The sequence below is a fragment of the Spermophilus citellus genome (genome assembly GCF_964194105.1).
Source record: "Spermophilus citellus genome assembly, chromosome: 3".
Taxonomy (NCBI): domain Eukaryota; kingdom Metazoa; phylum Chordata; class Mammalia; order Rodentia; family Sciuridae; genus Spermophilus; species Spermophilus citellus.
In genome coordinates this window covers 179,384,594-179,412,495 of record NC_138184.1, presented here as the reverse complement: position 1 = coordinate 179,412,495, position 27,902 = coordinate 179,384,594, and the positions used below count along the sequence as shown (strand labels likewise).

At 34.0% G+C, this 27,902-nt stretch overlaps 1 protein-coding gene across 2 annotated transcripts in view; it reads right to left on the bottom strand.

The window, feature by feature from the left end:
* Window positions 1-2,054: 2,054 nt before the first annotated feature.
* Window positions 2,055-27,902, bottom strand: part of GRM8 (glutamate metabotropic receptor 8) — a 765,391-nt gene continuing 739,543 nt past the window's right edge. Inside the window, exons 12-13 of one of the 2 annotated variants that reach the window (XM_081288466.1) lie at window positions 8,686-8,932; window positions 2,055-2,550 (exon numbers count right to left, since the gene is read on the bottom strand). In XM_081288466.1, coding sequence (XP_081144592.1) covers window positions 2,501-2,550; window positions 8,686-8,932 — 297 coding nt within the window. In that variant the 3' untranslated portion in view covers window positions 2,055-2,500. Of the gene's footprint in view, window positions 2,551-8,630; window positions 8,933-27,902 lie in introns of both variants that reach the window. The other variant, XM_081288467.1, reaches the window with a different exon arrangement.

Here is a 27,902-nt window from a genome sequence, read left to right as displayed (position 1 = left end):
TCCTTCTCACAGGATGCCACCATTGTCACAGCCTATTTGACTACCTCCCTGAGCCCTCCGCAAAATCCCTGAGAAAATAGCCACAGTGGAGGAGAGAATTCTTCAGCTCCTGCTATAAAGAGGCTGAGGAAGATTCCTCCCACTTCCTGGGGAGGGTGATGGTTTCATCAGCAGAGTTTCCCTCTGAGACAATATTATAAAGGATGATTGACTTACGCAAATCCACAAGAGCTATCATTCAATTCTGTTATATGAGTTAAATAAGATTTTGTATAACGCCAAACAAGTTCAATTTATTTATAAAAAATATTTGGGAAAAACAACCCATTGGTAAGTTTGTAATAGGAAGAACAAGTTTGAAATATCACAAATCATGCTTGGTATTTTATTCTTTTTCCTAAAATCTTAAATTTTAATAATAATAATAATAATAATAATAACAACAACAACAACAACCCAAAATTGGCCTGAGAGCTAGCTTTGCTCTCATATTAACCCTGTTACACCTACTTATCCTGATTAGAGTCAATTAATACATAAAAATATACTTGAGTTTTGTTTTCAGAATGAAATGCAAGGCTTGTAAAATTCAATCAGTTTTATCACCCAAACACATGGATACTTAAAATCAGGTCAAAATATTTTATAAACTACCAATAATCTCTAATAAGAAGAAAATTGTCAATTTAAAAGTTAAAATTATGATTTTAATTATTTCTTGGTATGGCTATTGGTACTGAACTACATGGTACAATAAATATGCAGTTTATTTTGCTTAGTCTAGGTCTTTTTTAGAAAGGCACACCTAGAGGTGGGTTTAGGATTCTGATTACAAGATTGTATTATCAGTAATTCAGATTATCTGAGGACATGAAAATGACACCTCTATTCTTTGATTTAAATATTATCTAAAAGAATAAATACTATTAGGAGAAACTCAATAAAAGGTCAATTAATACTCATTTCCTTCTACCTGTTGCAGTATGTCTTCCTAGGTATCTAGGACATGTGGTTATATGTGGAAGGCACCTGTGCTACGCTATTTCAACCATCTCTATTAAATAAAGTGACTGTTAATATCTGGGTTGAAGCTACAGAGCACAGATAGCTCTTTATATCTATAAGAGGTGCAATGAGCCATCCAAGCTAACTCAGCAGAGAGAACATTTACTAACAAAATGATTGTAGAGACCCATTGATTTGATGGATGACTGGGATTGTATGGAATAGAGGAGCCCATGACAAAAATGGTAACAGATTTGAGAGCCATTAACAGGCTCCTTTTATCTATCCTGGCACAGTTTATTAGTATGAGACAGGCTCCCTGTTTTCTCTCTCTTTAATGATACTGTTCTATGAACCAATGAATGTTTTCATTTGGAAAATAAGAAAGCATTGACATGTTACTTGAACTGTGGTTTCTTTAGTGATGCCAAGGGAATAAATATGCTAATTCCGTGCTTCAGAAAATGCACTTGGTAAGGCCCATTACTTCACTGATTTCAGCAACTACCAAGCCCAGGTGAGAAAAGGTTAACACCACATACCAGGGAGCATTTCACTATGCAGAAGCTTTGAATTAGAAATGTAATGTAGAATTTCCGTGATGCTTTGATATACTTCTACGTGGGAATTTTTCATATCAGATTCTGTGAAGGAAAATTTAACTCATCATTTGTTAATTATAATAACTTGAAGCAATTTACCTCAAGCTATTACTTGATTCTTCATAAAAGAAGCAGTTACTATGAAAAGCTATCACAGAAATCTGGAAATATTCACAAAATCTTACACAAGCAATTTCTTTTCAACTAGAAATAAAAGACAATTTTCCCCATATATATATACAAACATACAAAAACACATTCTTTCAGGAAATGGCAATTCCTTGGACACCAGGAAGGGGCTAAATACCAATAGAAGTGCCAACTGGAAAGAAGAGCTTGCCTTAGCTTTAAAACTGGAACGAAACAACTCTCAACATTTGCAAAACATTCCTTTATTATTAGAAATAAATTATTTGTATAAAAAATTGCATGCGTCAATCATTGCATTTATTTTTTAGCACAACCCAGGGCTTCAATCCGGTCAGCCATTACAAGAAACAGACTCATCTTATACAAGTTGAACAATGAGGGACAGGAACGGGAGTTCTCACAATCACAGAAAAATACTTACAAGAATAACATCAGACATGGTTTATTTCAACAGCATATTTTTTTCACAAGCTAACATTAGTTTTCCTTTTGTGATTTTTTTTAACTTCTCATGAGGAAGCAATACTTTAGTTTGACACTCATTGGTTGTGTTTTATAAAGCGGGGTTCTTCATTCCCTGTTATTGATACTTTTGGCTCATGGCTAATTTTTGTTCCTTACTAGACTGAATATTGATTTGATTGGTTGTAGTCTATGGAGATCTCCAGGAGTTAGTCTTTGTGGTCTCATGTTCATTGTTTAAGATCACATACCATATTTCTTCAGATTGTCATTTCCCTGTTTCAGATTGAATGATTGCTGTAGCTGATATATGTTGTCTTGGTAGAGGAAGCTGTTGGGATAAATTAGGACAAATTAATAGCATACTAATAAATTATTTTATTGATATAATTTTAAAATGCAAATCTGTGATGATAGTTTTGTGATATCCAGTTCTTAAATCATATTATTCATTATTTTTAAACTACCTACTAGGAATTCAATGATCATCGAGATAAAAAGACAAGCAGAAATTTTAGTCTGTAAAAACTACTAGTTTCATTTCTCCTTTCCTGGAGAATTAGCAGAAAAGTAAAAATGTAAAATGGTAATTTTTAATAAATTTAGGTAAAATTATATTTAACTGTAAATTTTGACTAACAAAGATTTACATGTATGTAAAATAAAAGAACAGATAACTTATCTGTCCTACCAAATTAAAAAAAAAAAAGTTTTTATAGTCTACACCAAAGACCTCAATTCCTTGGGTCTGATCTGATAACCAAGTAAAGGTTAAATAAAAATAACCCATTATGAAATTCCTAACATATCTATTCCCCACTACTCATTCTTTTTTAATTTTAAAATATTTTTTTAGTTGTAGATGGACATAATACCTTTATTTTATTTTTAATTTATTTTTATGTAGTACTGAGGATCGAAACCAATGCCTCACATGGGCTAGGCAAACATTCTAACACTGAGCTACAACCGCAGCCCCACCCACAATTCACTCTTTTATTAAATAACAGAAGCTCATTCCTATTGAACACAAATATAGTACGATATGGAATGTTAGAGGAAAAGCCTTTTTATCCTGCTTTTCTGCTTGGGATACACATTCGATTACAATTATTTGTAAAGAACATCTTTCCTACTTTTTTAATTTTAACAAATACAAATTTAGTTCCTTAAAACTTGAAAACAAACAAACAAACAAAAAAAGAGAAATCAGTTTGTGAAATTGTACCTCATTTCTGGAAAATGCTTTATATCTGCCCATCTGTTCTATGGAAATACAATTTCTAGCAGTTCAAAGTTTAAGTTTTAATAGAGTATCAGATTATGTAAAATTAAATTTGTGAAGGATGTATAGAATCTCTAACACCGATCACAAATAAGCTGCTTTGTTGTAACACACATACACACACACACACACACACACACACACACACACACAGATTAACTAACTGTGCCTTGATCATGAATATATCTTCCATTTAAAAATAAACAATAATTTTATACTCTAGAGGTGAATGTGATAAAATGTCAAGTACATACAGTATTTGTAAACTTTGAAATAAGTATGTGCTTTGGAAGTACATATTTTTGGTTTGTTTTGGTTTTATCCAAAGTATACAAATGGAGATGTTTAGAAAATAAATAAAGACTCAAAGAAGGACATTAATATTTAATTGTTCTATTACTGACTTTCTCTGAAGTAAACCTCATTATTATAAGACTATTAGATATTTATAACAAAATATCCTGTATCAAATTTGTACTCATGTTTAAATCACCAGTGAAAATAAATCTATATACATAAATTCTTTTGTATTTTTGAATGCTATAATGAAATAAATCTGGATCCTAAAACTCAAACATGATGTCCTTTTCTTTTCACTGAAATTTAGGAATGAATGATTGTATAAAAAAGTAAAACATGTTTGTATTTCAATATATAAATCCAATCCAGGGGGAAAGAGACTTTTAGAAAATAATTTAGTTCCTGAACAATGAAAATGATTAGAAATCACATAGCTAATCCTCTGAAATAATGGATAATCACTCCTCATTTCTTCACCAGTGATTGACCTGACAAGTTCTTATAGACATCAAGGTCCTACAATGTCCACAGTCACTGAAATTAACACATAGAGCCCAAGGAGTGCAAATCGTAGACATTCTCACTGATTTTTGTCATTGAATATTGTTAGTTATACAACAAAAACAGCCATAATTATCTACATTGATCATGCCTCAAGGTTGTTATTGTGATGCTACAGAAATGAAGAAGACATAAACCTGATTTTATGTTATCTTCTATTTTCTACAAAATGAATAATGCATTGGGTGTTTGTGAGTACGAAGGAAAATGGTGTCTAAAGAGGAACAGAAGTAGTTTAGAAGAACCAATGTAGAGTCCTATTTTTCAACTCACCCTCCCCAAAAGGTAGGATCTATTAGACTTGTTTGACATGAAGGGAAGCAAAATGATTTTTATATTTGTTGACTTTTTAAATTTTTTAAATTTATATAATGCTCTCATGTGCCTCCAAATTTCCTTGATCTCTGTTATGAAGGACTTTCATATAACCTTTGTAGACAAAGTGAAGAATAATGATCATATATTAGAAAAAATAATCACTAAAAGTATTCCTCATCTTCTCTACTATTCAGTATCATCAACAATATCTGAAAATGAAGAACACATAATTATACAATTTGTAGAAGACAGAAAGGAAAAATCATGATTAAAGCAGAGGAACAAAAACCAGAAAGACCTTGAAAAGGATGATATATGAAGATGTTATTCAACCTATGATGTTGTGGGTCACACCATCTTTAAGGATAATTCTAATTTGGAAGTTCTGTAGCTAATCATTGATTCATTCTTTATTTTTTGAACATCCAAAGTAATTTTAAAACAGAAACATGGTATAATTCTATTGAGAATGTGATTATAATTCATAGGAAATTGGTGTTAATTTTTCCATTGGCTCTAAAAATTAAGTTCTGGAAAAATTTTTGTCAAATTTTTGTCAACATGAAAGCAATGACAAGGAACCAACTATGATTAGCAAATTCCTGCATGCATCTTTATTTCAGATGTTTTAAAAAACAAAATGGATTAAAGATGCACAGATGAATTAATAAGGAGACTTTTTACAGTGGCAACAAATATGTGTATGTGAAAATCAATTTCTCAGTACAGCAATGATAACTCTCCTTGTGTGTACCACACTGTGTTCAAATGCTGGAGAAAGCAAAATCTACCTCCAGTAGCAGCTGTTTTCATAACTTATTCATGAACACAGCTTAAGAAATATCACATAGAGCATTGGTTAATTGGGAAAATTAAAATTCTTATTTACCAACTTGGTTTCTAACTCCCTTCACACCCTGTTCTGAAACAACATGTCCTTTTTTTTTTTTTTTTTTTTTTTTTTACATAAAGTGTAGTAGATCGCAAATTCAGCAAATTGATTTTCTTTCCAGTTTCGTATTACTTATGTTTATTCCATGAATTTTGAAAACTGAAATCTTGAACATGTGACCAGAATTTCATACATGAACAAGTCACATTTAAGATGAGTTTTTGAAATTTGAGGACTTATATGGCTCTGTGACTATGAAAGAAAAGTATTTTTTTATACGTCTAAAACCACAACTATTTGGTCAGAAAGAAAAAAAAATCCCAACAATGGAATTGTAGCCATAATCATAAAAATCTTCCACATATTTACCAAAGAAAAAGGGCTGCCAAAAAATAGTTATTGAATTCCAAGATACTCTTTCCTATTAAGTACAGAACAATGTACAGTTTTAAGGCAGCAGTGATACGGATACATTTATCCTCTGATTGCTTTATAGTTTACAAAACCATATTTTATATGTCGTGATTTCATTGTAGTATTGATGACTTAACAGAAGTTTGTCAGCAGAAAGTGTGAGGACACAGCAACATGGATACGGTTCTGCGGATTATCAAGAACAGACTCTACTTGTTTTGAGAGGAGGTATTCTAAATGTGAGGAGGTAAGGGGCTTGTTACCCATAATCCAATGGCAAAGGCTTCTCTAATATTCAGTTATACTTCTAAAAACAGCACATATTTTTAGAAGAAAACATTACATGCAAGTTATTAATCACACAAATACTTTTCAGTGGGTTTGGGAATCAGAAGATTTCTCACTAATACAAGGTACATGGACTAAGGGTAATTGAGACTCAAGGAACCTATGATACCCATGTCGGGTTTCTCATGTGGATTTCCATATACTGAGTTACAAGCTTGGTTTTAAAACACACTAATCCACCCTTTTATCATAGGATGGTCATGTAAGTACACAAAGGCAGACCATGATGACCTGAGGTGGGACTATGGGAAGATGTGAAGGTTTCATATATTGTATCTCCTGAATGTTCAAATTATTATCACTTTAACCCAACTTACTTCGACCTAAACCACTCCTATAAAAAAAAAAAAAGATCATGCTAAAATCTTCAAAATACCATTTGCCTTTGTCCAGGCAGTCACTGACTGTGTCTTGATCTATCCTTTCCCCTTTTTCTTACCTTCCAGCTCATTACAGGCTGACCCTTCAAACAGGCCTCATGTTTTAAGTCTTCCACATTTATTTTAGAGAAAGTAGAGAAATGATTGCAGGCTGTTATTTCCATTTCAACATAAAGAGAAAATAACACAAAGAAAACAGGAAATGTTGGAGATTTATTTTTCTTTTTAAGAATCTATTTATTCTTTTTATTTTCATCATTTTCCATAGGTGAGTCTGGGATGATTGGTATTTACTTCACTGGAAGTTTGATTGTACCTATTTAAAACTATGTTGCATCAGTCTCTGGGTTGTTATTGAAATACAGGTACAATGGACTCTGAGAAGCCCACTGAGAGGTGCCAGTGTTCTAGTGTGTCTTTGCCAACAGCAGTTTATTGGCATCCTGCAACAGGTTTTAACTTCCTACACTGTTGCTTTCCAGGTAGAAAAACAGATAAAATTCTGCCCTCAAATCACAAGCATTCTACTCTGATGCCTTTAATAGTAGTCATAATAGTAGTTATAATACATTTTTTGCTAAGAGACAAAAGAAGCCCATTATTAGCAAATTGCATAGCTCTAATGAGAGATGATTATAACAATTTGTCACTAAAATCCATCCTCATTGCACCTTCTCTCCCAGTTTCTCAAGGTTGCATGTTGACAAGGGAGTACTGGGGGAGTATTTGTGCAATTCTTATAAGTTTCCTTTCTCTAAAAGTGACTGAATTTGGTATTAGTGATCCATAGGTAATCTTCCTAGAGCCAATCTGGCCAATAATTCCAGGTCAATGAGTTTAATTAAGCAATGCTAATAATCTGATTCTAGTTTTATGTATGGGACATTGGAGTGAGCAATGCTCACCTGCAAATCTTTATACAAGGGGAGGAGACCATTGAACATCATGAGTTGCTAGAGTAATTAAGCCAAATAAAACCAACTCTTAGTCTTCTATATTCAGTGTTAACAGTACAGTGAGCAGGGGATAGAGCCTGCTGAAGGAAACTGAGAGGAATAGAGTATTTTTGCATATTAAATACTGATGTTGTATTCTCAAAAGACTGGAGGCCATCTAATGTAAAGACCTCAGTTTTCCTTTTTTGTTGGGGCGGACACCTGTAGAACCTAGTAATATAAAGTTTACAATTTTTACTATACTTTACTTTTTGCAATACAGATCTTCAATCTATTTGCTACTCTCCCACAGATATGAAGATGGACTTTCATGGATGAGTTAAATCCTACTAGATCAGCCTGAAAATCAGTATATTGTCATCATGTGCTCCTTCTAGGGTGGTAGAAGGAAGGAGAAGCAGAAGGTAAGTGAGGAAAGGAGAAGAGGGTGTGGTTGTACCAAGGATTCATTTTTCATGGTAATTGACTTTCAGAGAAGAGCTCTAATTCTCAAAACCTATCCAAGAAAGGAAACTGAGGGATGCTAAAAGAAGAGGCGAGACAAGTACTAACTGTGATTTAATTAAACATATTGACTAACTAGTTTTCTCATATCCCTAAGGATCCAGATGACATCTTTTATTTATGGAAGGTCTGCAGGAGTATGCTTCTTTCAAAATGTAAAGAGCAGCCAATATTGAACCCCTCAAGAGGGTAAAATATTCCTATATGTCAAAAGATCATTTAAAAATGGAAGATAGTTCCAAACATCAGGCTCTGTAACTCCTCAAAAGAAACATCTGAGTACCATGCTTTACAGAAGGATGTTTGCATTCTGGTGACAGCCAAACTGCTGGCAATAATTCATTTCTCAAATGGTTCTGACCGTTGTGGTGGTCTCATGGTGTGTGGCTACCTCCACGCCCCCAGAACCATGTAGCATAGTCCCCAATTCTAGTAAAAGAATATTCAACGTACATCTATCAAGGAGTGCTCCCGCTCTTGACCATCTGAAAGTCTACAGATGACTTACTGTTGGTTTCAAGACTCTCACAGAGTTCGCTTTTCACCTCGCCATTTGGTCTGTCATTTCCTTTTTGGATCAGTTTGCTTTGCATGGTGGCAGCTGTCACCACGGCCTTGAAGCTCCTCTTGCGTTTTTGAACATTCTGCTCTGGATGAAAAATTATAATATAAACCTTGGGCATATAGAGCATCCCCAGAGACACAGAAGCACTTAAGCTCATGGAAACAGTAAGTGTTGTTGTCTGGATGTACATCTGAGGGGAGAAAAAAAAGAGAGAGAGAGAAAATCACTGTAGTTAAGTTTGACTAATAAGAGATAAAGCCAATAGCATACCATTTTCTAAAAATTACTCCAGCTTCTCTATTAAAGGTACTCTAGAAACTACTTATTGAAATTGCATATCTATATCCCAACCTGCAAGTGTGTGAGTAAGTATGTGTGTAAAGTTTATTAAGCCCAATTCCTTAAAACAAATAGACCAACAACCAAGACTCTGGAGCTTTATTTCCTTTTGGGATCATAAATAAGCTACCTAAGGAAAGAGAGAAAATCAGTCTGACATAACACTAGCACTTTATTCCACATAGTCTTCCTCAGGAGATACCAGTGAGTCAAATCCTATTCTTGTAGCAGTACTTACCCCAAAGGGTAAATTATATAGAATGAAAATAGAGACTGGGAGTGGAGAGTTCTAGAATATCATCACTGTAAACCCTTGCTTAAAAAAAAAAAACATTTGTGTTTCATTTTCACATCATTACTTAATTCCAACCAGCAAACCTGATAAATCACAGGTAAGCTGTTAGGACCTGATACTGTACAAGCCCCTCTAAAGAGCACAGAACACTACAGAGGTTTCTCAATGATCACATCATATCAAAATAAATGCAGGTGTTTTTACAAAGTATATAAGACCTTCTTCCTCTAAGATTTGACATGTACTCTGGAGATAGGGTCCTGGTTACCGTGTTTGAAAATTCTCTCTGCATTCATTCCCATGGAAATCACCTGCTTTCATGCCCACAAGAAGTCTCTGGAAATTTTTTTCTTTGTATAGCCTGGAGGTTAAGAAGCTGAAACAAGCTTAAAAATCACTGCTTTGGGTTTTTCTCTCTGGTATGGAAAGAAACATGACAATATTTTAATCTTTAAAAACTAAAACAGAAAATCTTTATTCCGCATTCATTTTTCTTTCCTGAGCTCAAAATATAAATTACCCCAAAAAACTTAGGACACTGAGTCAACAGAGAAACCAGGTCCTAAGTCAGTGAAAAAGACCCCCCATTTTCTCATGTCTACAATCCTCATTAATAGATTCACTCACTTGAATACCTTCAAAAATGAAAAGTAGCCAATTTTCATCTGGCCATCTTAAAAGCCAACCTAATTGTTTCCTTTTTAATAAAGTATTTTAAAAATTTACTCCTAAGGATAGCTATCTGAATCAATATTAGTGTTTCCTTTTTTCCTAGAGGAGATGGTTTCTCTTAACAGATGTGGCCTTGAGGTAAAAACTATCCAAACTATGAGGAAAAATTCCTGCAATAGTAAAAATACTATCCTTGTCTGTGAAATTATATTATGCATATCTCTGAGTTTGCTCATCAATTATCTACCAGCAATGCTCTCCTCTGTGAGGATGGGAATACCTTACCATAAGGTGATTCTGATTGGACTGTTTCAAAATTCACCTACTCCAGGAAGTATTCCATGATAAGTTGTATCTAAATTACAATATTCCATTTTATTCCTAAGCACTAATGCATTAAAGTAAAAATAATGGAACACTTTCTAATGTGTAACTTTATAATTATATTTGTTTATATGAACTTCATTATTAATTTATTATGAAATGTATAATCAAAATATAAAATTCTTTAATACAGGTAGCCTGTATTTTTCCTTCTATATCCCCAAGAAACTATGCAAGATTCTAGAATAAGTAGTTTTTCCGAAATTTCTCACTAATTTTAGGTATATGAAAATCTTTATAAGAGTCCCTTGATATACACAAATTATAGAAAATAGGCTTCCTATAATGTCCCTCTCCATCATGTGGACATCATTAATGGTTACCATAGAGATTTGTGACATTTTGAGGAAGAAACAAAGTTATAAGGTGTAAATCCCAGACTCTAGGGTAAGCTCACAGATACCAGCCCCAGTAGAGACCTGATTCAAATACATTCCTCACCAAGTGGAAAATTTCTAAGTTATGACATCTCATGCTACCTGCCAATAAGTGAAATCCCATATCAAATTCGTGTCAATCGAGAAGGTCAAATGGAATGCAGATGTGTGCCTTTAAACCACATCAGTCTCCCTAAGGTTTGCTGTCTACTATTAAGTAACCTATTAAAATGAGTATTCCTAAGCTTCTCCTGTGCTCGTTAATCTTCTTTGAACTTCAAGGCAGCAGTGCTGTAAAAACAAATCTATGCAGAGGGAGGGCATGAAAATAAGGAAAGAGTGCTGAACCCACACACATAAATATCCCAAAGCCCCTTGAATGGGTAGACATTAGTTTTGTCCCATCAGACCCTGCCACATCAATGTAGCCTAAAAACAACAACAAAATCTACAGGTGAAATGGTGATGAAGTGAAGGGAAAAGTCATACAAATTTTTTTATATCTTAATTGGTTAGTCTTCCTAAAAAATATGTAGTACTAGTCCAAATAGTACATAAATACCTTTATATTTTTAAAATCTTATAAAATTTCCATATTCAGAATAATTTTGGGAATATATGGTAAACTTTAATCTTTCTAAGTATTAGGAATGAAAAAGATTTTGGAATGCTAGCTTCCTCATTAAATGCATTACTGCAGTCTACTTTTTTGGCAAGCCAACTCTAAAAAAAAAGCAATAAACATTTACATGAGAATCAAGCAGTACTATGCTAACTATACCAAGCTCTCCATTAAACACTATACTTATAAATTACACCAAAATGCTGATCTTAATTATGTGATTAAACTCTAAAACTTTTTAATGTAAGTTTAATACAAGAAAGTCATCTATGCAAAATCATACCCTAAACTCTAAAACATTATGGTGTCCCAGCCTTTGTCATAAGGCCTTGAACCATGAACAGAGTGAGTTTTTGAACTTCATCTTTAAATACTTAATGAAATGAAAAACTGACATATGTTGTAAGCCCCAATGAAAGCAACAACATCAAAACTAACAACATAATAAAGGTGCCTCCTATCATCATTCTAGACAGACTAAATCCTTCCTAGCATGAATGATAGGATTCCAATGGTCTTCCATATTAAAGAATGAAGGGATTATATTTTTAAAAAATTGAAAATGAGCACTGACAAAAAAAAAAAACTCCCAGAAAACTGTATATCTTGAAAAAAATTCTAATTACTTGAATCATGAAGTGAAATAGCATATTCCAACAGAATTGCCTAGGTTTAAATCCCAGCACCATCCCTTACAAAAATTTTAAAGAAGTTTACAGATATACTCTCACATTGACTTACAGGTGATAAAAGCCTAAGCCTACCAACCAAGCTATCATACAAACTCTAATAAAGCTTTCCTGGTAATTGGACAAATCTGTGATTTTATTTTTCTCTCTGGCATTTAATTTAATATCTATAAAATGGGGTAGGGTAATACTCTACTTATAGAGCATTTACATGGTGGGATGACAGAATCTTTCTAAAATATCTTGTAAGTACAAAATAGTAGCTCCACAAAGACTACTTACTCCTTTAACCTTGAATCTGAAAACACAGTAACAAAACATTCTTCCAGGTGTGTAGGCCAAAAGCGGGACCAATTAGCCAATGATCCAAACCACACAGGTTTGTTTAATGTAGAGCTTATGACTAATTTCTAACTGATGTCTAGGAAAGGCCTTTGTAATCTCACTTCAAAGTAAACAGAATAAAATTTTGTCCAAATGCCAACTCTATTTGCTGATGACAATACCATATTCAGTAGAGGCTATATTCCTAGAATTATACAGCAGCTCTCTGTCTCAGAATTACAGGCCAGCAGGATGCAGAGGAGGGGATCATATCAACTCTTCTAACTCACATAAATTCATTAAGACACACTGAGGAAGGAATCTTCTCTTTTTTAAATATATATTTTATTTTTTTATATATGACAGTGGAATGCATTATAATTCTTATTATACAGATAGAAAACAAGTCTTCATATCTCTGGTTGTATACACAGTATATTCACACCAATTCATGTCTTTATACCTGTACTTTGGATAATAATGATCATCACATTCCACCATCATTAATAACCCCATGCTACCTTCCTTCCCCTCCACCCCCTCTGCCCTATCTAAAATTCCTCTATTCCATTCTTCTTTATGAGCCTCCTCCTGCCCTATAACTCCAAAATATTCATATGCAGAGAAAGAGGAATATCTGTTCTATCACATCCTTTGTGGCCTGTCATTTCTTCTGCTTTCATGCCCCATGGACATTTTGAAGCAGTCAGATGCACTGAAGCAGATTTAAGAAATCTTTAGATAAGACAGAGAGGAGTTGGCACAATGGAGCATACAAACCTGACATCTTTTCTGGGACCTATTACAGCTCCCTCTTCATTCCATAAACGGGTCATTTGCACACATCCAGGGTATACTGAATATGGGTCGTGACCTGAAATCATTAAAGGCTCCCAGAAGAGCAAGGAGTGAAGAGATGCTATTTCTCTAGGATAAAGGTCAGTCTTTACTTTCTCTGAGCCGCATGAACGCATAGACTCCATAGACTCTGATATTTTACCTGGTACAATGTTAACATGTCAGTAGCTATAGTAGCGTATTATGAATCCTGAGACACAAAGCAGCTTTGTGCCATGTGATAAACACATTCATTACTTATTCCAGAGCATTTCTGCCTTGCCCTAGACGGTTTAATCTCACTTCTTTACTACAGTCAGCCAGGTTCTATTTGGCTGCTTTGTACACAGCCTGAGCAGTTAGAAAGCTACATTAACACAGCCTGACTTGCTCTGTCTCTGTTATCTATTTCCTCATCTGTTTGCCAAAGTGACACCTGCCTAGAAAAATGGATTTTCTTCTGCTTTTTAGCAAGACTTTTCCAGTGAACTTCAAAATCTCATTTATTATTAGAACTGACTCCAATGTTCATGCCAAATTTACAGAAACACTCAAGTAATGCCTTGTGGATGGTAAAGCCCTATAGGAACCCATTGTGCCACAAGCCAGACTAACCAAACTGCTGTGGAAAATGAGAAGCAGCAAAAAGAGAGGTAAATACTCAAATTTTCTGGCTGAGCTGGACACCAAGATCTGTCAACAAGCCCATATTAAGTCTTTTACCATTGTTTCTGATTTGTTTAGTTAAAATTCCTTCCTGGCTTCTTCCTTTCAGTCAATTCTAAGATATTCTCCTTGTATGTTTGAACATGTTCACCTTGAAGTACCCAGATCTCAGTATTTGAACTTTTGTTCAACCATTCTCCATCTCATCTATCCACACATCCCTCCATCCATCCACCCACCTCCATCTGCATTCATCATATTCATTCTCTCCCTGCCCCTCCCCCCCCCTCCCGCCAATCCCCTGATCCCAAGAATCAGCTTCTTGGGTGAGCACTATAACTATACACAGGGTCTCATACTCAAGAAAGGCCCTATTTCTGGACTTATGCTCTATTGTCCATGTTTTAAATTTTAAATAATTTCTGAATGGAAAGGCCTACATTTTCATTTTTCACTAGACCACACAAATTATATAGTTTGTCCTTTGGAAAAAAAAATCATTTGTATGTCCACATGTTCCAGGCTTCTTTCAGGAAATTCCATTGCCCTGGATGTCCGACAGCCTCTAACAATTAACAAGCTCTGATTCTCACCTTCCACCCTTAAACTTACTTTTTCAATGATCTCCCCCATATTGTCAATTCTACCTTTCTACTGCTTGGGACCAAAAAAATTGAAACTGTTCTCAACTCTACTTTCAAACCCCACTCTATCTGTTACCAAATTCTATTGATTCTGTTTTTAAAACTTTCTTAGGTCATTGTCTGTTATTTCCACAGATTTTACATTGCTTGAGTCATGGTCATCTCTCATTGGATCATCAGTACTGCTGTTCTGGGGATTTCTTCTACCTGTGCTCTCTTTCAGTGGTTCTAGCTGATTAAGAAGCTAGAATAATCCCATTATTCATAAATCAGGTTAGATTATCACTCTTACGCTAAAACTCTGCAATAACTTCCCATTGATGGTTCCTTACAGTGACCACAGGAGCTCTGAACTCATCTGGCTTTTACTCTGTCCTTTAATTGTCCTCTTTCAGTCATATTGGCCTGTGGCTGGTTCTGGAAAAGACCAATCATGCTTCTGCTTTCAGGCTTTTATATTTATTCATAATTGATGGCTTGCTCTTTCACTTCCTTCAGGTCTTTACTAGAACGTTCTTTCTCCAAGAGAGTTTTTCTGAATGTACCATAAAATTGCCACCATCGCCTCTCCACTAGCATTTCTTACCTTTATTTTACTTCTTAGCATTTAACATTTTTATCAAAAGTCTGTGTATTTTTCTTATTTAATTTCTATATTATCTACTTTTCCTAACTGGAATAAAGTTTCCACACATACAAATATTTTTCCCTGTGCTTTTCAGTGCTCCAAACTCAGCACATCAAACACTGTCTAGATGACATAAATTTTCTATTTTCTTTGAGCTGCTATGGGTTCTTACGCTTAAGTTAGGCATTTAAAGGAAATAACCCATGCAGTTTCAAAAAGGAAACAATAAATCAGAGAGAGACTAAAGCTTAGAAAATTGGGGGCCCTATTTCCTCTCAAATCAATCTCTAGGCTAGCAAAGAAGAATAGAAAAACATGATGCTCTTTTATACTGTAAATTCGACAATGGGCCATTCTGCTTCCAATGTAGCAAAGGTCAGTATTAATTAAAAGTCATTGGTCTCTACTTTGGGAAAATGAGAGCTTTGGGAGCTCCACTTTGGGAGATCCCCTTTCCCACTTAACTTATAACTGAGGGTAATGCACTCAACACTGTTCTTAAGCTTCTGCAGCCCTAACTCAAAGCATGTAATGAGACAACCTACATAACACATTGTCACAGAACCTGGCCTATAGTGACCAATAAGCGGTGACTCTTATTGTCATTTAAACTTGATCCTATTCTTTATTCATCTTCCTTTATTCTTCATGCCATAAATCCTGAACAGCGCTACCCTCTCAAAACCAGCTTCAACAGTTTAGCCTTATTCATAAGATTACACAGACAAAAATATGTATTTGTAAAGAAATAAACTTTATGTTTGTGGAAAATCTAGGTTCATCACATTTATAAAATCATAGTTGCCTGGAAAGAATCACTAGCCTGAGTATTGTTTTTCTTCTATCAGGGAAATTGTAGTGTTGAAGACCCATCAACAGGTTAGAGAAAGTACATTGTGTTCTCATTAGTGACTATGGAGATCAGTTTGCTCTGATGTTTTTGCTGACTCTCATCACATCGCCTTTCACTCTGACCACATGTTTGCAAAATGAAGGGTTAAATCAAAGATTACAACTGCAAAATTTTGAATGAAGACTGTGTCTTCAGCACTGGGCTGGTTCACACATGAACTCTGAATCCTTGACCTCGGGTTATTGGTAATGGTGATAATAGCTGCAGAGACATAGTAGCATCAACCAACAAGTAGAAAAGCAACTTTTCTAGGGATAGGAAAGAACATTTTTAAGGAAACCCAAGATCTTCTAGAGGAATAAAAACAGATTTTAGATTTACAATGGCTATTTATAATTAAATGTGATAGTTAATATTTGCATTACTAATTTATTTTTATTAAAGCCTGAAAGGAATGCTATAAACAAAGTGCTTTAAAGCATAGCATTATTAAATAAAATGTAGTATTTAACTTTCAATTATTCTATATGAGAATTTTTTATAGAAACATAATAAAAATAATTTATTGAACAATTGTGTTGCATTTTCTACTGGAGTATATGCAAATAATACAAAGCATCTAGTTTTCAACTGTTTATTCATTTCTCCTTTACAGGTGTTTTCCTCCATGTTTCTCTCGATGGATTCATGCTTCCCTATCAACTTCTAGCCCTTTGTCATGTTGCAGCAGCATGGTGAGTACTAAGAATAAAAATAATGGAAATATTTATCATGTTTTGAACAGATATAAAATATGAGAGAATATTTACAACAGAACAAATAAAATTTTAATTTGCTTTAGCAATAAGCAAGGGAAAGAAAATTATCACAAGTAAAAAATTTATCTTGTAATTAAATTATATATAACATGTGTGTGTGTGTGTGTTTGTGTGTGTGTAGAAATAGAAAGAGTGTATGTTCTGGCAATAAGGGGAAAAGAAAACATTTTGGGGATTTTATCATTGTTTAGAGATGGAAACTTTGCTGAAATTTAAGTTTTAAGAAAAATTTATTATTTAGATTTTATTATTTAATGAAATGTAACATTTTGAAAATGGATTCAATGATAACTTTATAATAGGCTCTAAATCACTGTTCAAACAGATGCTACTTTCTAGAAGGCAAAAGAATTACATCAGTAACTTAGGGCAGGTACTTGTGTGGCACTGGGTTGTTCTATAAACTGTCAAACGTTATTGCATACCACACAGATACAGAGAGATGTGAAACATCAGGATCAGCGTGATGTGAGGCATCCACAAAACAGAAGATCATCCTCTTTCAAGTAGAGCTGGGCCAACTGTCTTAAAAATAACACAGACTCAGATAAATCACTGAAACTTTAAGAATTTAGAGAGGTTTTGCTATTAATAATCAACTCTTTTCTTCATTACAAACTTCCCTATAGGTCCCAGAGCAATTCAAACTTTCTTAGAACTGTACATTTGAACTTGGCAGGATAATCATGGTGAAAACATGGGCCCAAAGAGCTAAATAAGGTAACCTTTTGAGTGAAGGAGTTCATCACAAAGTTTACACAAGGCTGGGGCAGTAAAGTACCTGAGGGAACCGCTGACAAGCAAAAGGACAAATACTGTCTACACTGGGAAGACAAATGGCCAGCAGCACATGGTTTCCACATGGGCACCATTCCATCTCCTCAGATGCTAGAGACAAGAAGAGGCAGCATAGTTGGCAGCTACACTGGGATTCACAAATACAGGTGAATGAACCACCAGGACTTAGCAAATACTTAAAGACAATCATGAAACCATTTCAAATACAATAAAAAAATAAAAATTAAAAAACCTGAGTAGATACAATACAGCTAATGGAAAAAAATCCTTACAGTAGATGATTGATAGAAAGATAGATAGATCAAACTATATATAAATATTCTGAAAGAATAGTGCATTATAAAAAGTAGCAAAAATTATCATGAAAACCATTATTTTTGTCATTAAATTTAAAATCTCAATAGATAAAGGACTTGCAATTCTGGGTCTGAAAGACTAGTCCTAAGCAACCCTTAAGAATAACTGAGAAAAACATAAAGCTTTTTTTTCTAATTTTTTAAAAAATTTATTTAAAGGAGACCATTTTGGAAGTCTCAGAGAAGAGTCAAGACAGCCAGGATTCAGGGGGGGCAAGGTTCTAGGAAAGAAAAAAATATATATGTATAGATATGAGCCAGGTATTCCCTACTGCTACAATTTCACAGGAATGTGCTGATTCTGTATATGAAAATCAGAATGCAGAAATCTGTAGACAGAATATTATGGATTGAATCTGGAACATTCCCCAAAAGGCTCCTATGTTGAAACTGTGGTCCCCAATGAAGCAAGGTTCACAGGTGGTGCTTTCAGGCAATGACTAGATCATTAGGGCTCTGGCCTTAAAAGCAAATAATCCTCTTGGTAACTGAATGAACTCTGGGAGGTGAGTACTAATTGGAGGAAGTAGGTCACTGGGACACACCATGAAAGGCTTTATCTTCTCCCTGCCTGGATACCAGTCATGGCTGAAGTATTCAGGGAAGTTAAAACTTCATCTGTAAACATGGTGACCTCTGTAAGTCATTGTACCTATCCATGGTGAAGCCATGCTGCTCATATCAGACCAACAATCTGCTCCAGTATATATTTATCACACAAAGGTCACTAATATCCTTATGTTGGAGATCTAGTCATTATGGTAATTGCAGCTTCTTTTAAGAAAAGACAAAATTATTATGGGTCCAAACATCTGGAAAGACCCAGATATCTCAGCCTATAGAAGTTGTAGGTCTCAAATAGCAACCAGTGAAAGGTACAGAATGCCTTGCCCAGTGCTCACACTTCTAGGTCTCAGTTAAGAGTCCTCTTCTGACACATTCTTCTATAAACTCAATGACATGAAAGAGGGCCTGGTTCCTCCATTAAATAAATCCTATTTAAATCTGAAGAGTTTCATCCATCTTTCACAGGGGAATATACTCTGAACAGAGCACCTAACAGGACTCGAAGATTGCTGTGACCGGGCACCTGAAAGAGCCAACTACAAAAGAGGGAAAGAGAGGAGTCTTCTGTAAAATCTTCAATGAGAAATTGGCCCAAAGTCCTTCCCACAAAAGTTCAAGTCAGTCACAAAAGTCATTTAATAACCTTCATATTATCCTACATGTCTTTCATATTATAAGACTTGTGAAATATAAGCTAGAACCAAGAAACTAGAATAATCTAGGACCATAAATTAATCAGAAATTGCAAGCAACTAAATCTGGGAGGGTGAGCCCAGACTTCCCTCCTTTCAATGAGAATAGCACCATGATAGGCTTCACCAATATCCCGGTTGCCAATGATTCAGGCATCCACACACAGTGGCACCATGCTTAGGCCCTGAAGGTGTCACCCATTGGCTATTCAACTAAGTCTTTCCTCACTGATGTTGCTATTCTGTTCAGAGCAAACGCAGAGGATTACTGCTGTGGTCATCAATGAGCTCCCAAAATTACCCTGGTAGTCTGTTGAGCCATGGATCAGAGTTATCTGAATTTTCTTGAAACTCACCTGGTTCCTTACACTTCCCTCACCTATAAATCCTCTTTTACAACAAACTCCTCCATATCCCCAGCCTCTTCTCCCTGCCTCTGCCCTGTGGTCTGAACTGAAACTGGGCTTTTCTGAAGAGTATTATTTCCCCTGCAGCCTTTCAAGTAATGGTTGTTTTTATTCTTTTAATCCATATCCTTCAGGGAAGATGATACAGTAGGGCATTTCTTATGATCTTTTGCTGTCTCCGGATCATTAACTCAGGTTTTTTCTTAAATATTTTGCCTTTTAAATTATCATATCATATACTGTATATCCCCTTTCAAGCTTCTTTCTGAACCTGCAATCATTTGTCCTCATTCATTTGAGATCCTGGCTCTGGCACACAGTCTTGTTCTCTGTCCTTCATGATGTAGAGGAACTTCACATCCATGTACATGGGAGTTCTAGCCGTCTGACCTCTCACCTCCTCAACCTCCTCATTTCCAGTGATGTTGTCCTTTACCCTGTGTCAGTCCTTAGTCTCATGATCATGGTCTGTATTTTAACACATGTTCATTATCTAGTTATAAATTCTGTAAAATATGCCTTTTTAAACATATTATTTTTTGTAAGATTATTTATATTATATTGTATTTTCCATAAGTCATTCCATTTTTCACTTCAAATAAATATAGAGAGTTATGTTCACAGACTTCAATGATCTGAGCACCATTGCCCAGGAATGATAAGTAGCTCATGCATAGGAAGGATGGGTGCTCCTCATGTCTCATAATGCATATTCTATGTATAAATGCCTTGTAGTCTACTGGGGTACCAGAATTAATATAAATGTTTATAGGGATCTTTTTCAATAAAACTTGTCCAAGTATTTGAAAATTGTGGCTGCTGGACCAAACTTTATTATGATAGGATCAGGATTTTTTTCAAGTGTGAAACTACAAGTATTAAATAGTGTTACTTGTGTTTTTCCAGATAATAAAAAGTAAACTCAGCTATTATTGGATAATGTTCAGTTATCATAGCTGGTTTATACATAATAGCATCAAATTTATTTAAATGTTTTATATTCAAAACCAGACTTTTCATCTCTAGGATTTTTATGGTGTGACCAACATCCCAACAGTGTTTATGAAGTTTTCATTGCAAAAGTCCCATATTTCAGTAAAAGTCATTAGTTAAATAGACTTTTGCGGATGGCATAAAGACAACCATCACATGCAATATATATAAAATAACACACAAATTCCACAAACAAATTCTATTTAAATAAATAGAATTTTGAAACATAAACTATTTTTAAGCTGGAGAACAAACTGGGCATTTCTGATGGCGTAATGCTAATAAAACTGTATTCCAAGGAGTTGGGATAAAGAATTATGTGGATAAGTTATTCCATTGGTAAATATGATAGACTGAGATACAATTACGTTCAAAGTACTGATGCTTCTTTCATTTACAGAATAATTGCAATCAAGTGAAATCTTTAATTGCTACACAGGAAATATTGAGTATTCTTTCTTTCAATGTTATAGAAAAAATGGTTGTATACTTTTCACCCTTTTATTACTTTTATTCAGAATTTTTAAAATGTAGCAGCTGATCAAGGAGAAAATTGTTAGTAGGAAAAAGGAGTGTGGCACAGGAAGCTAGCAGTCCACCAAAATGTGTGTAGATTTAATTTTGTGGAGGACCTGATCAGTGGTGGAGTACTCTGACCACTTGTAACATGGTCTCATTGATAAATTTTGAACCAATATAAACAAAATGGAACAAAATGATAAATGTCACTAGTGTTTTATAGAATTCAAAGCACTATACCAAGAATGTGTGAACTTTCACTATATTCTTTGCTCTTCTTTCACTGACTCTATATTTAAGAAAATTAGGCATTAGAAGATGCCAAAACAAAGGGAGGAAGAAATGGCCCTGAATGCATATTAAATTGTTTTTCTACAAGTGGAAGAATGCATCAAATAAATGGTTAGTCAGCTCCTCTGACTAGTGTGAGATGAATGAGCAGGATAAAGAATTGTTTCTATGGCTGTGGTAGAAAAATGAAGTTCCAGTATTCTCAGATGCATTGTAATGATTGACCTTGTTAACATTATTACCATGTTCTAACAAAGTGTCCATTCTATCAAACATAATCCCAGGCCATTAAGTTTATTCCTAAATTCAGTGACCTTAGTCTTTGGTTAGGGAAAGTACTGAGATATATTTCCTATTAAATTTTCAAGGAAGAATCACTTCAAATTTTTGAATAGTTAAGAAAAAAGAAAACTATTGCTTAATCTTCTCTTTGCATTAAACTTTTTCTGGAACTACTTATTTCCTTTCTTTGAATGTTAATACTTCCTTGGTATCATGTGATGTTTTAGAAAATGAGTTGAGAGCAAATATAACTTACATAGCATGGGGGAGAATCTTTAAGCATCTCTGAATGACTGATTGGTCCTTGCTTTTTACTTTTGTCTAAAGAAGGTACAGTTTAGATGAGAACTGTCTTTTAGCAGTCAAACTGTAAGCCCTGACATGCAATGCAGGTAACAAATGATACATTGTTCTTTTGCAAACTACTGATTATCAGGTTATTTATTAAACAGCACACACTAGCAAAAGCTGATTAATATATTCTAGAGACTCCATTTGGTGCAGTTGACAGATCATTCTACTGAGAGAACCAGAAACCAAAGTTGCATGCTAAATTTTGCCATCCCTGAATATGGCAAACCCAGGCCAAAAAGTTAACTTCTGTGAGTCTTGTCCTTCATATGTAAAACAGGAAAAATTATTCCTGACCTGATAAATTCACAGGGTTAGGTGTGAATAATGAATAAAAATGTGTTTTGAATGTACTGAAATAACACACAACTGTTGGTGTTAATGTTATTCAGTATCAATATCTTCCCTTAAGCATTTCTGCCTTTAGCTTTTATGTCAAATATAAAGATTCAGAAACTCCTTGATTTCACTATATGTTGATCAGGGGTAAGAAGGCTGTAACAGACACAACCAAGCTAGATAAAGGCAATAATCAGGTCACCTGGCTAAGTCCAGGATCCAGTTAGAAACTCAGAAAACCCTAATTAGGGTAGTAAAAATGAGACTTTTCTGCTTTATCCACTATAGCAAAACCTAAGATACAGAATATCAGAAAGGAGGACAACACTTAAAAACCAGGATAATAAGAAACTGTATTTGCAATAATTTATTATATAACAGGCCCTTTATAAGCATTTTACATGCATTTCTACTTTATGCAAATTCACACAACTCTTTGAGGGATGTTCTCTGTTTATACCCATTTTGAAGAAGAAATTGAGGCACAGAAATATTAGGCTGCTTGTTCAAGGTCATAAGGCAAGGAAGGAACAGAACTGGGCTTCCAGCCCAAATAATGTGGCTAGAGTCTGTAGTCTTTAGACTGGAACAGTAAGTGCATGGCCCTACTGTTTATTGTAGCATTATTCACAGTAACCAAGGTATGGAATCAAGCTGAATGTTCCCAGATGGATGAATAGGTCAATAATATGTGGTAATATACACAATAGAATTCTCTACGGTTGTAAAAATAGGGAAATCCCATCATTTGCAACAACATAGATGGAAATGAAAAACACTAAGTGAAATAAGCCAGGCATAGAAAGGCAAGTACTCCATGATCTCACTCATATGTAGATTCTAAAATACTGATCACATAATAGAAGCAAAAAGTAGAAAAGAGTTTTATCAGGGACACAAGTAGATAAATGTGGAAGGTAAGGAAGGTTTTGATCAAAGGGTACAAAATTTCAGTTAAATAGGAGGAAAAAGTTCAGAGATCAAATGTACAACATGGTGACTACACTTAATAGCAACATATTGTATTCTTGATTCATAAAAAAAAACACATATAAGCATTGTCCTGAGAGTAATTTGCAAAGATTTCATTTTTCATAATATAAATATTTAAATGCAATCAGCAGGAAATCCCATTATTTGTAACTGCATGAATAAAACTAGAGGACATTATGTTAAGAGAAATGAGCCAGGGACAGAAAGTCAAATGCTTTAGGAGCCCACTTGGTTGTGCAATCTAAACAAGTTAACCTCATAGAAGCAGAGAATAGAATGGTGGTTACCAGAGTCTGGGATAGAATAGGGTAGGTTGGGGGGTTATTAATCAAGAATACAAAATTTCAATTCAAGAGATGTAATGTATAACACAGTGACTTATAGTTAAAAATGTATAGCATTCTTGAAAAATGCTAAGTAGATGTCAAATTGTAAAACCTCTTGACTTCATAATAATAAAAGAAAAATTGATAATAAATTAATGTAAAACTGTCTATTTCTTGTTAAGAAAACTTACTGGTGCACACCTGTAATCCCAGCGACTCAAGGTCAGCTTCAGCAATTTAGTGAGACCCAGTCTTAAAATAAAAAATAAAAATGGCTGGGGATGTGGCTCAGTGACTCAGTAACTCAAAGCACCCCCTTAGTTTCAATCCTAATACCAAAAAGAAAAAAAAAAGAAAGGAAAAAAAACCTTTTTTATTGACGCTCATAAAAGATGAAGGGAAACGGAAAATGTTAACCTGATAAATTATTGTTATTTGAGCCAGTAATTTCCTATTGGTAATTTATTCTACTTGAAATACATACAAATCAGATATGTAAACAATATTTATGAATATGCTTACTAGAAATTGTTCGTAAAAAACTTAAAAATGGCAAAATCCACTTCCAAAAATTAAAAAAGCAGGTAAATAATGGCATATCAATGATTTGCATATGTGAAAAGATTTTAGCAACATGGAGAACAATACAATTTTTTAAAATAGACCAGAACTTCATCTACAGTATAATCCTAAAACAGGTATTTATTTCTAAAATCAATGTTGGAAGGAAATAAACTGAGTTATTACCCCTGGCTGTTTATGTGTGGTAGAATCATGGGCCATGTTTAATTGTTTTTGATCTAATTTTCTATAAGTACAAAAATAGTTGAATCTAAACAAAGAGATGTTTTCTTTGTTTTTCAGATACACGTATGTGTGTGCTTAAGTTTAAATATAGCAACAACAACTAGTGAAAGACTATAAATGAGATCACCTTTTAATAGCTCCCTCTACCACGGATCAAGTCAACTAAGCAAGCCATAGTCATTCTTCAGCCCTCATTGGGCTAAGGGTGTTGCTTAGCATACAAGGGGCCCTGGGCTCAATTCTTCGAACAAAACAAGAAAAATTCTTCATCATTTTGCCAAATAAAGAGGAATATTATTGTGGGAGGGTTGAGGTGATTCTTTAAACATTACTGAGATTAAAACTAACTGCCTATATTAGGGATTACTTCTGTCTTTAATATAGGCATTATCCTACAAAGTTATAAAACAAATTTTAAAATAGTTGTGGGTTTTCACATAGGGATGCACTAATTGAATAACTCTTTGCAAATACATACCTATGGACATATATTTATTTGTTGTTAATTTTTCAATCCTTTTGAATACTAGTTTACCTCTGCCAATAGGTTTTCACAAGTTAATAGAATAATTCTTCATGAAAATGTATCTTATTTCAACAAAAGCAATACACATTATATTCATTCTGTCCATTAATATGTATGTGACCTATTTTTATGCTTATTTACATTTATTGCAAGACTGGGCAACATGAATTGAGAGTTTTATTGTGCTCACTCTTTGATGAATTTTTTTGTGTGCCAAAAGATACAGAACATGTTGCCATATATTTTCTTTTTATTTTGAAGAAATTATGATCCTTTCATGAGAAAAATTTCCTTTTGGGAACATTGGCTAACTATTTGCAAAATTTTTCAGTTGGTTTATTTTATATGATAAATGTTGTATGTTAACATGTTGTATTGGAAAGATCACATATTTTAAATAATGAGGATAGTGTGAACATTAAGTATTTGATCATAGACTTTTAAAGGTTCATATTAAATGTCTTCCATGTTTATTAATCTACTTTTTTAAATATGAAAAAGTAAAATTTACTTCTGTGTTCTCTTATTAAAATTGCTTTTAGCTTTTATATATAATATATTTAATTATTAAAACATAAAAATTATGCTTAAATTGAGGATCAGATCAGTCTCCATAAATACATTATCACTAAAGGGTCTTGATGAACTTGATAAACTTGATCTATTTTCTGGACATTAAAATCATAGAATTTTATAAAATAACCTAGTCAGTGAACTCAAAATCAAAACCAAAGAGAAGTTATTTTCAATATATGCATAATTTCAATCCAAGTAATAACATATTAAAATAACATGCTGATATTATACATTTAGCTTTTTCTTTCTAATCTGAGGCCACATTATCTAAAATTACACCCTTCATTACTCTCCATTCTCCTTTTCTTCTTTACTTTTCTCATCACTTATCATTATCATATTTTTAAATTTATATCTATTTTTTTATTGTGAGGTTTGTAAAGACAAGTCTTTTTCTACTTTCCTTACAGTTGTCTGTTTAGTGCCTATAATGATATCTTCATATACTACCCACTCAACAATTTTCGGTGGTTATTAAAAAATGAGAGTAACAATGTATCATAATTAACACTTACTGAGTCCATTAAATGCCAAGAACAGTTTAAACAACTTTTAAACAACTTATATTCATTACCTCATTTATTCTTCCCATCATCTCTATACGGTTGGAATTAGGCACAGGGTAAATAAATCTCACATTAATACCCAAACTTTAGGCTTTTATCCTCTCTTTCTTATATACCTTATACTTCCCTTCATTTTCCATGAATATCTTTTTCCCAGATATTTTTGCTTTAGCAAATATTTATTTACAACTATTCCCAAGAATGGATTTATTTGGCCAAAAATATTTATCAATTATATTAGATTCAACCAGAAAGCAGAACCATTTCCTAGGTATATGCATATATCTTCGTGTATCCTAACTTTATCTAATGACCTTTTTGTCTGCATATCTTCTGCCTATAACTCTTTAATTTATAACTCTGATTCTGAAATTGGTCATGTGACTTCTCCAGTGAGATGGTAGCAAATTTTTATACAAGCAGTATCCCCATGTAATTATGTACATATTTCCATTTTCTCTTTATTCCATGTTAGTTTTAATTTGCAACCATTATAAATTCCCTGTTTTTAATATCATTTGAGTCAAAAGTACACATCTCTATAAATGACCACAAACTGAGCACACTTGTATGACCAGCCCACAAATTAAGAAATGTAATATTTCTGATACTTCAAAATACAACCTCATCCTTCTTTTATCCCACAACAAACTAAACAGCTTTCCCTATTTTGTACAAAGAAACCAAATGATATGTACTTTTACTGTGTATGCTTCTTTTGTTTATCATTTTGTTTCTAAAATTTACCTTTGTCATTTTATTGAGAAAAAAATTTCTGTACCCATAGCACTACCATGAACATTACAGTACCTTTTTTGGTGGGGGAGGGGGCAGAGGTTGACCCAATTGAAATTTCTGGAATACAGAGAACACTTATGCTTAACTTTAGTAGATATTCCCAAAGAGTTTTCTAAAGTAGTTAACTTACATTCCCTCCAGCAGACTAAGATAATTCTAATACAGCACATCCTCACGAAGAGATTCTCTAGACTTTTTCATTTTAGCTTTTCTAATACATTTGTAGTGTTACCTACTTGTGGTGGTAATTTGAAGTTGTTTATAATCAATGTTGTTGAACACCTTTTCATATTTATTTTCTGTTTGAGTATGAGTGTCCTCTTCTATAAAGTTATAAATTTTTTCCCATTTTCTTTGGAGTAGTTGGTGTCTTTCTTAATAACTTTTACTACTCCTTAACATATTCTGCATACAAGTTCCTTGCATGTGTGTTGTAAGTATCTACTACTGTGTGGCTTGCCTCATTGCTCCCCTATCAGTAATTTTTGAATTGCAGTATGTTAGTCAGCTTTTCATTACTATGACCCAAATACCTGACAAGAACATTTTAGAGAAGGAAATGTTTATTTTGGCTAACAGTTCCAGAAGTTTTGTCCATGGTCAGGCAAGTCCATTTCTTTGGGACTAAGGTAAGACAGCACATCATGGCATAAGGATGTGGTGAAGAAGGACAGCTCCATTCATGGGGTCAGGAAGCAGAGAGTTAGAGAAACCAGAAAGGCACCATAGGGAAGATGAACTCTTCTAGGACATGCCTGTGGTCAGTCTCCTTCAGCTGTGCCCTATCTACTTACACTTACCATCCAGTCAGTTCATCCAAACTAG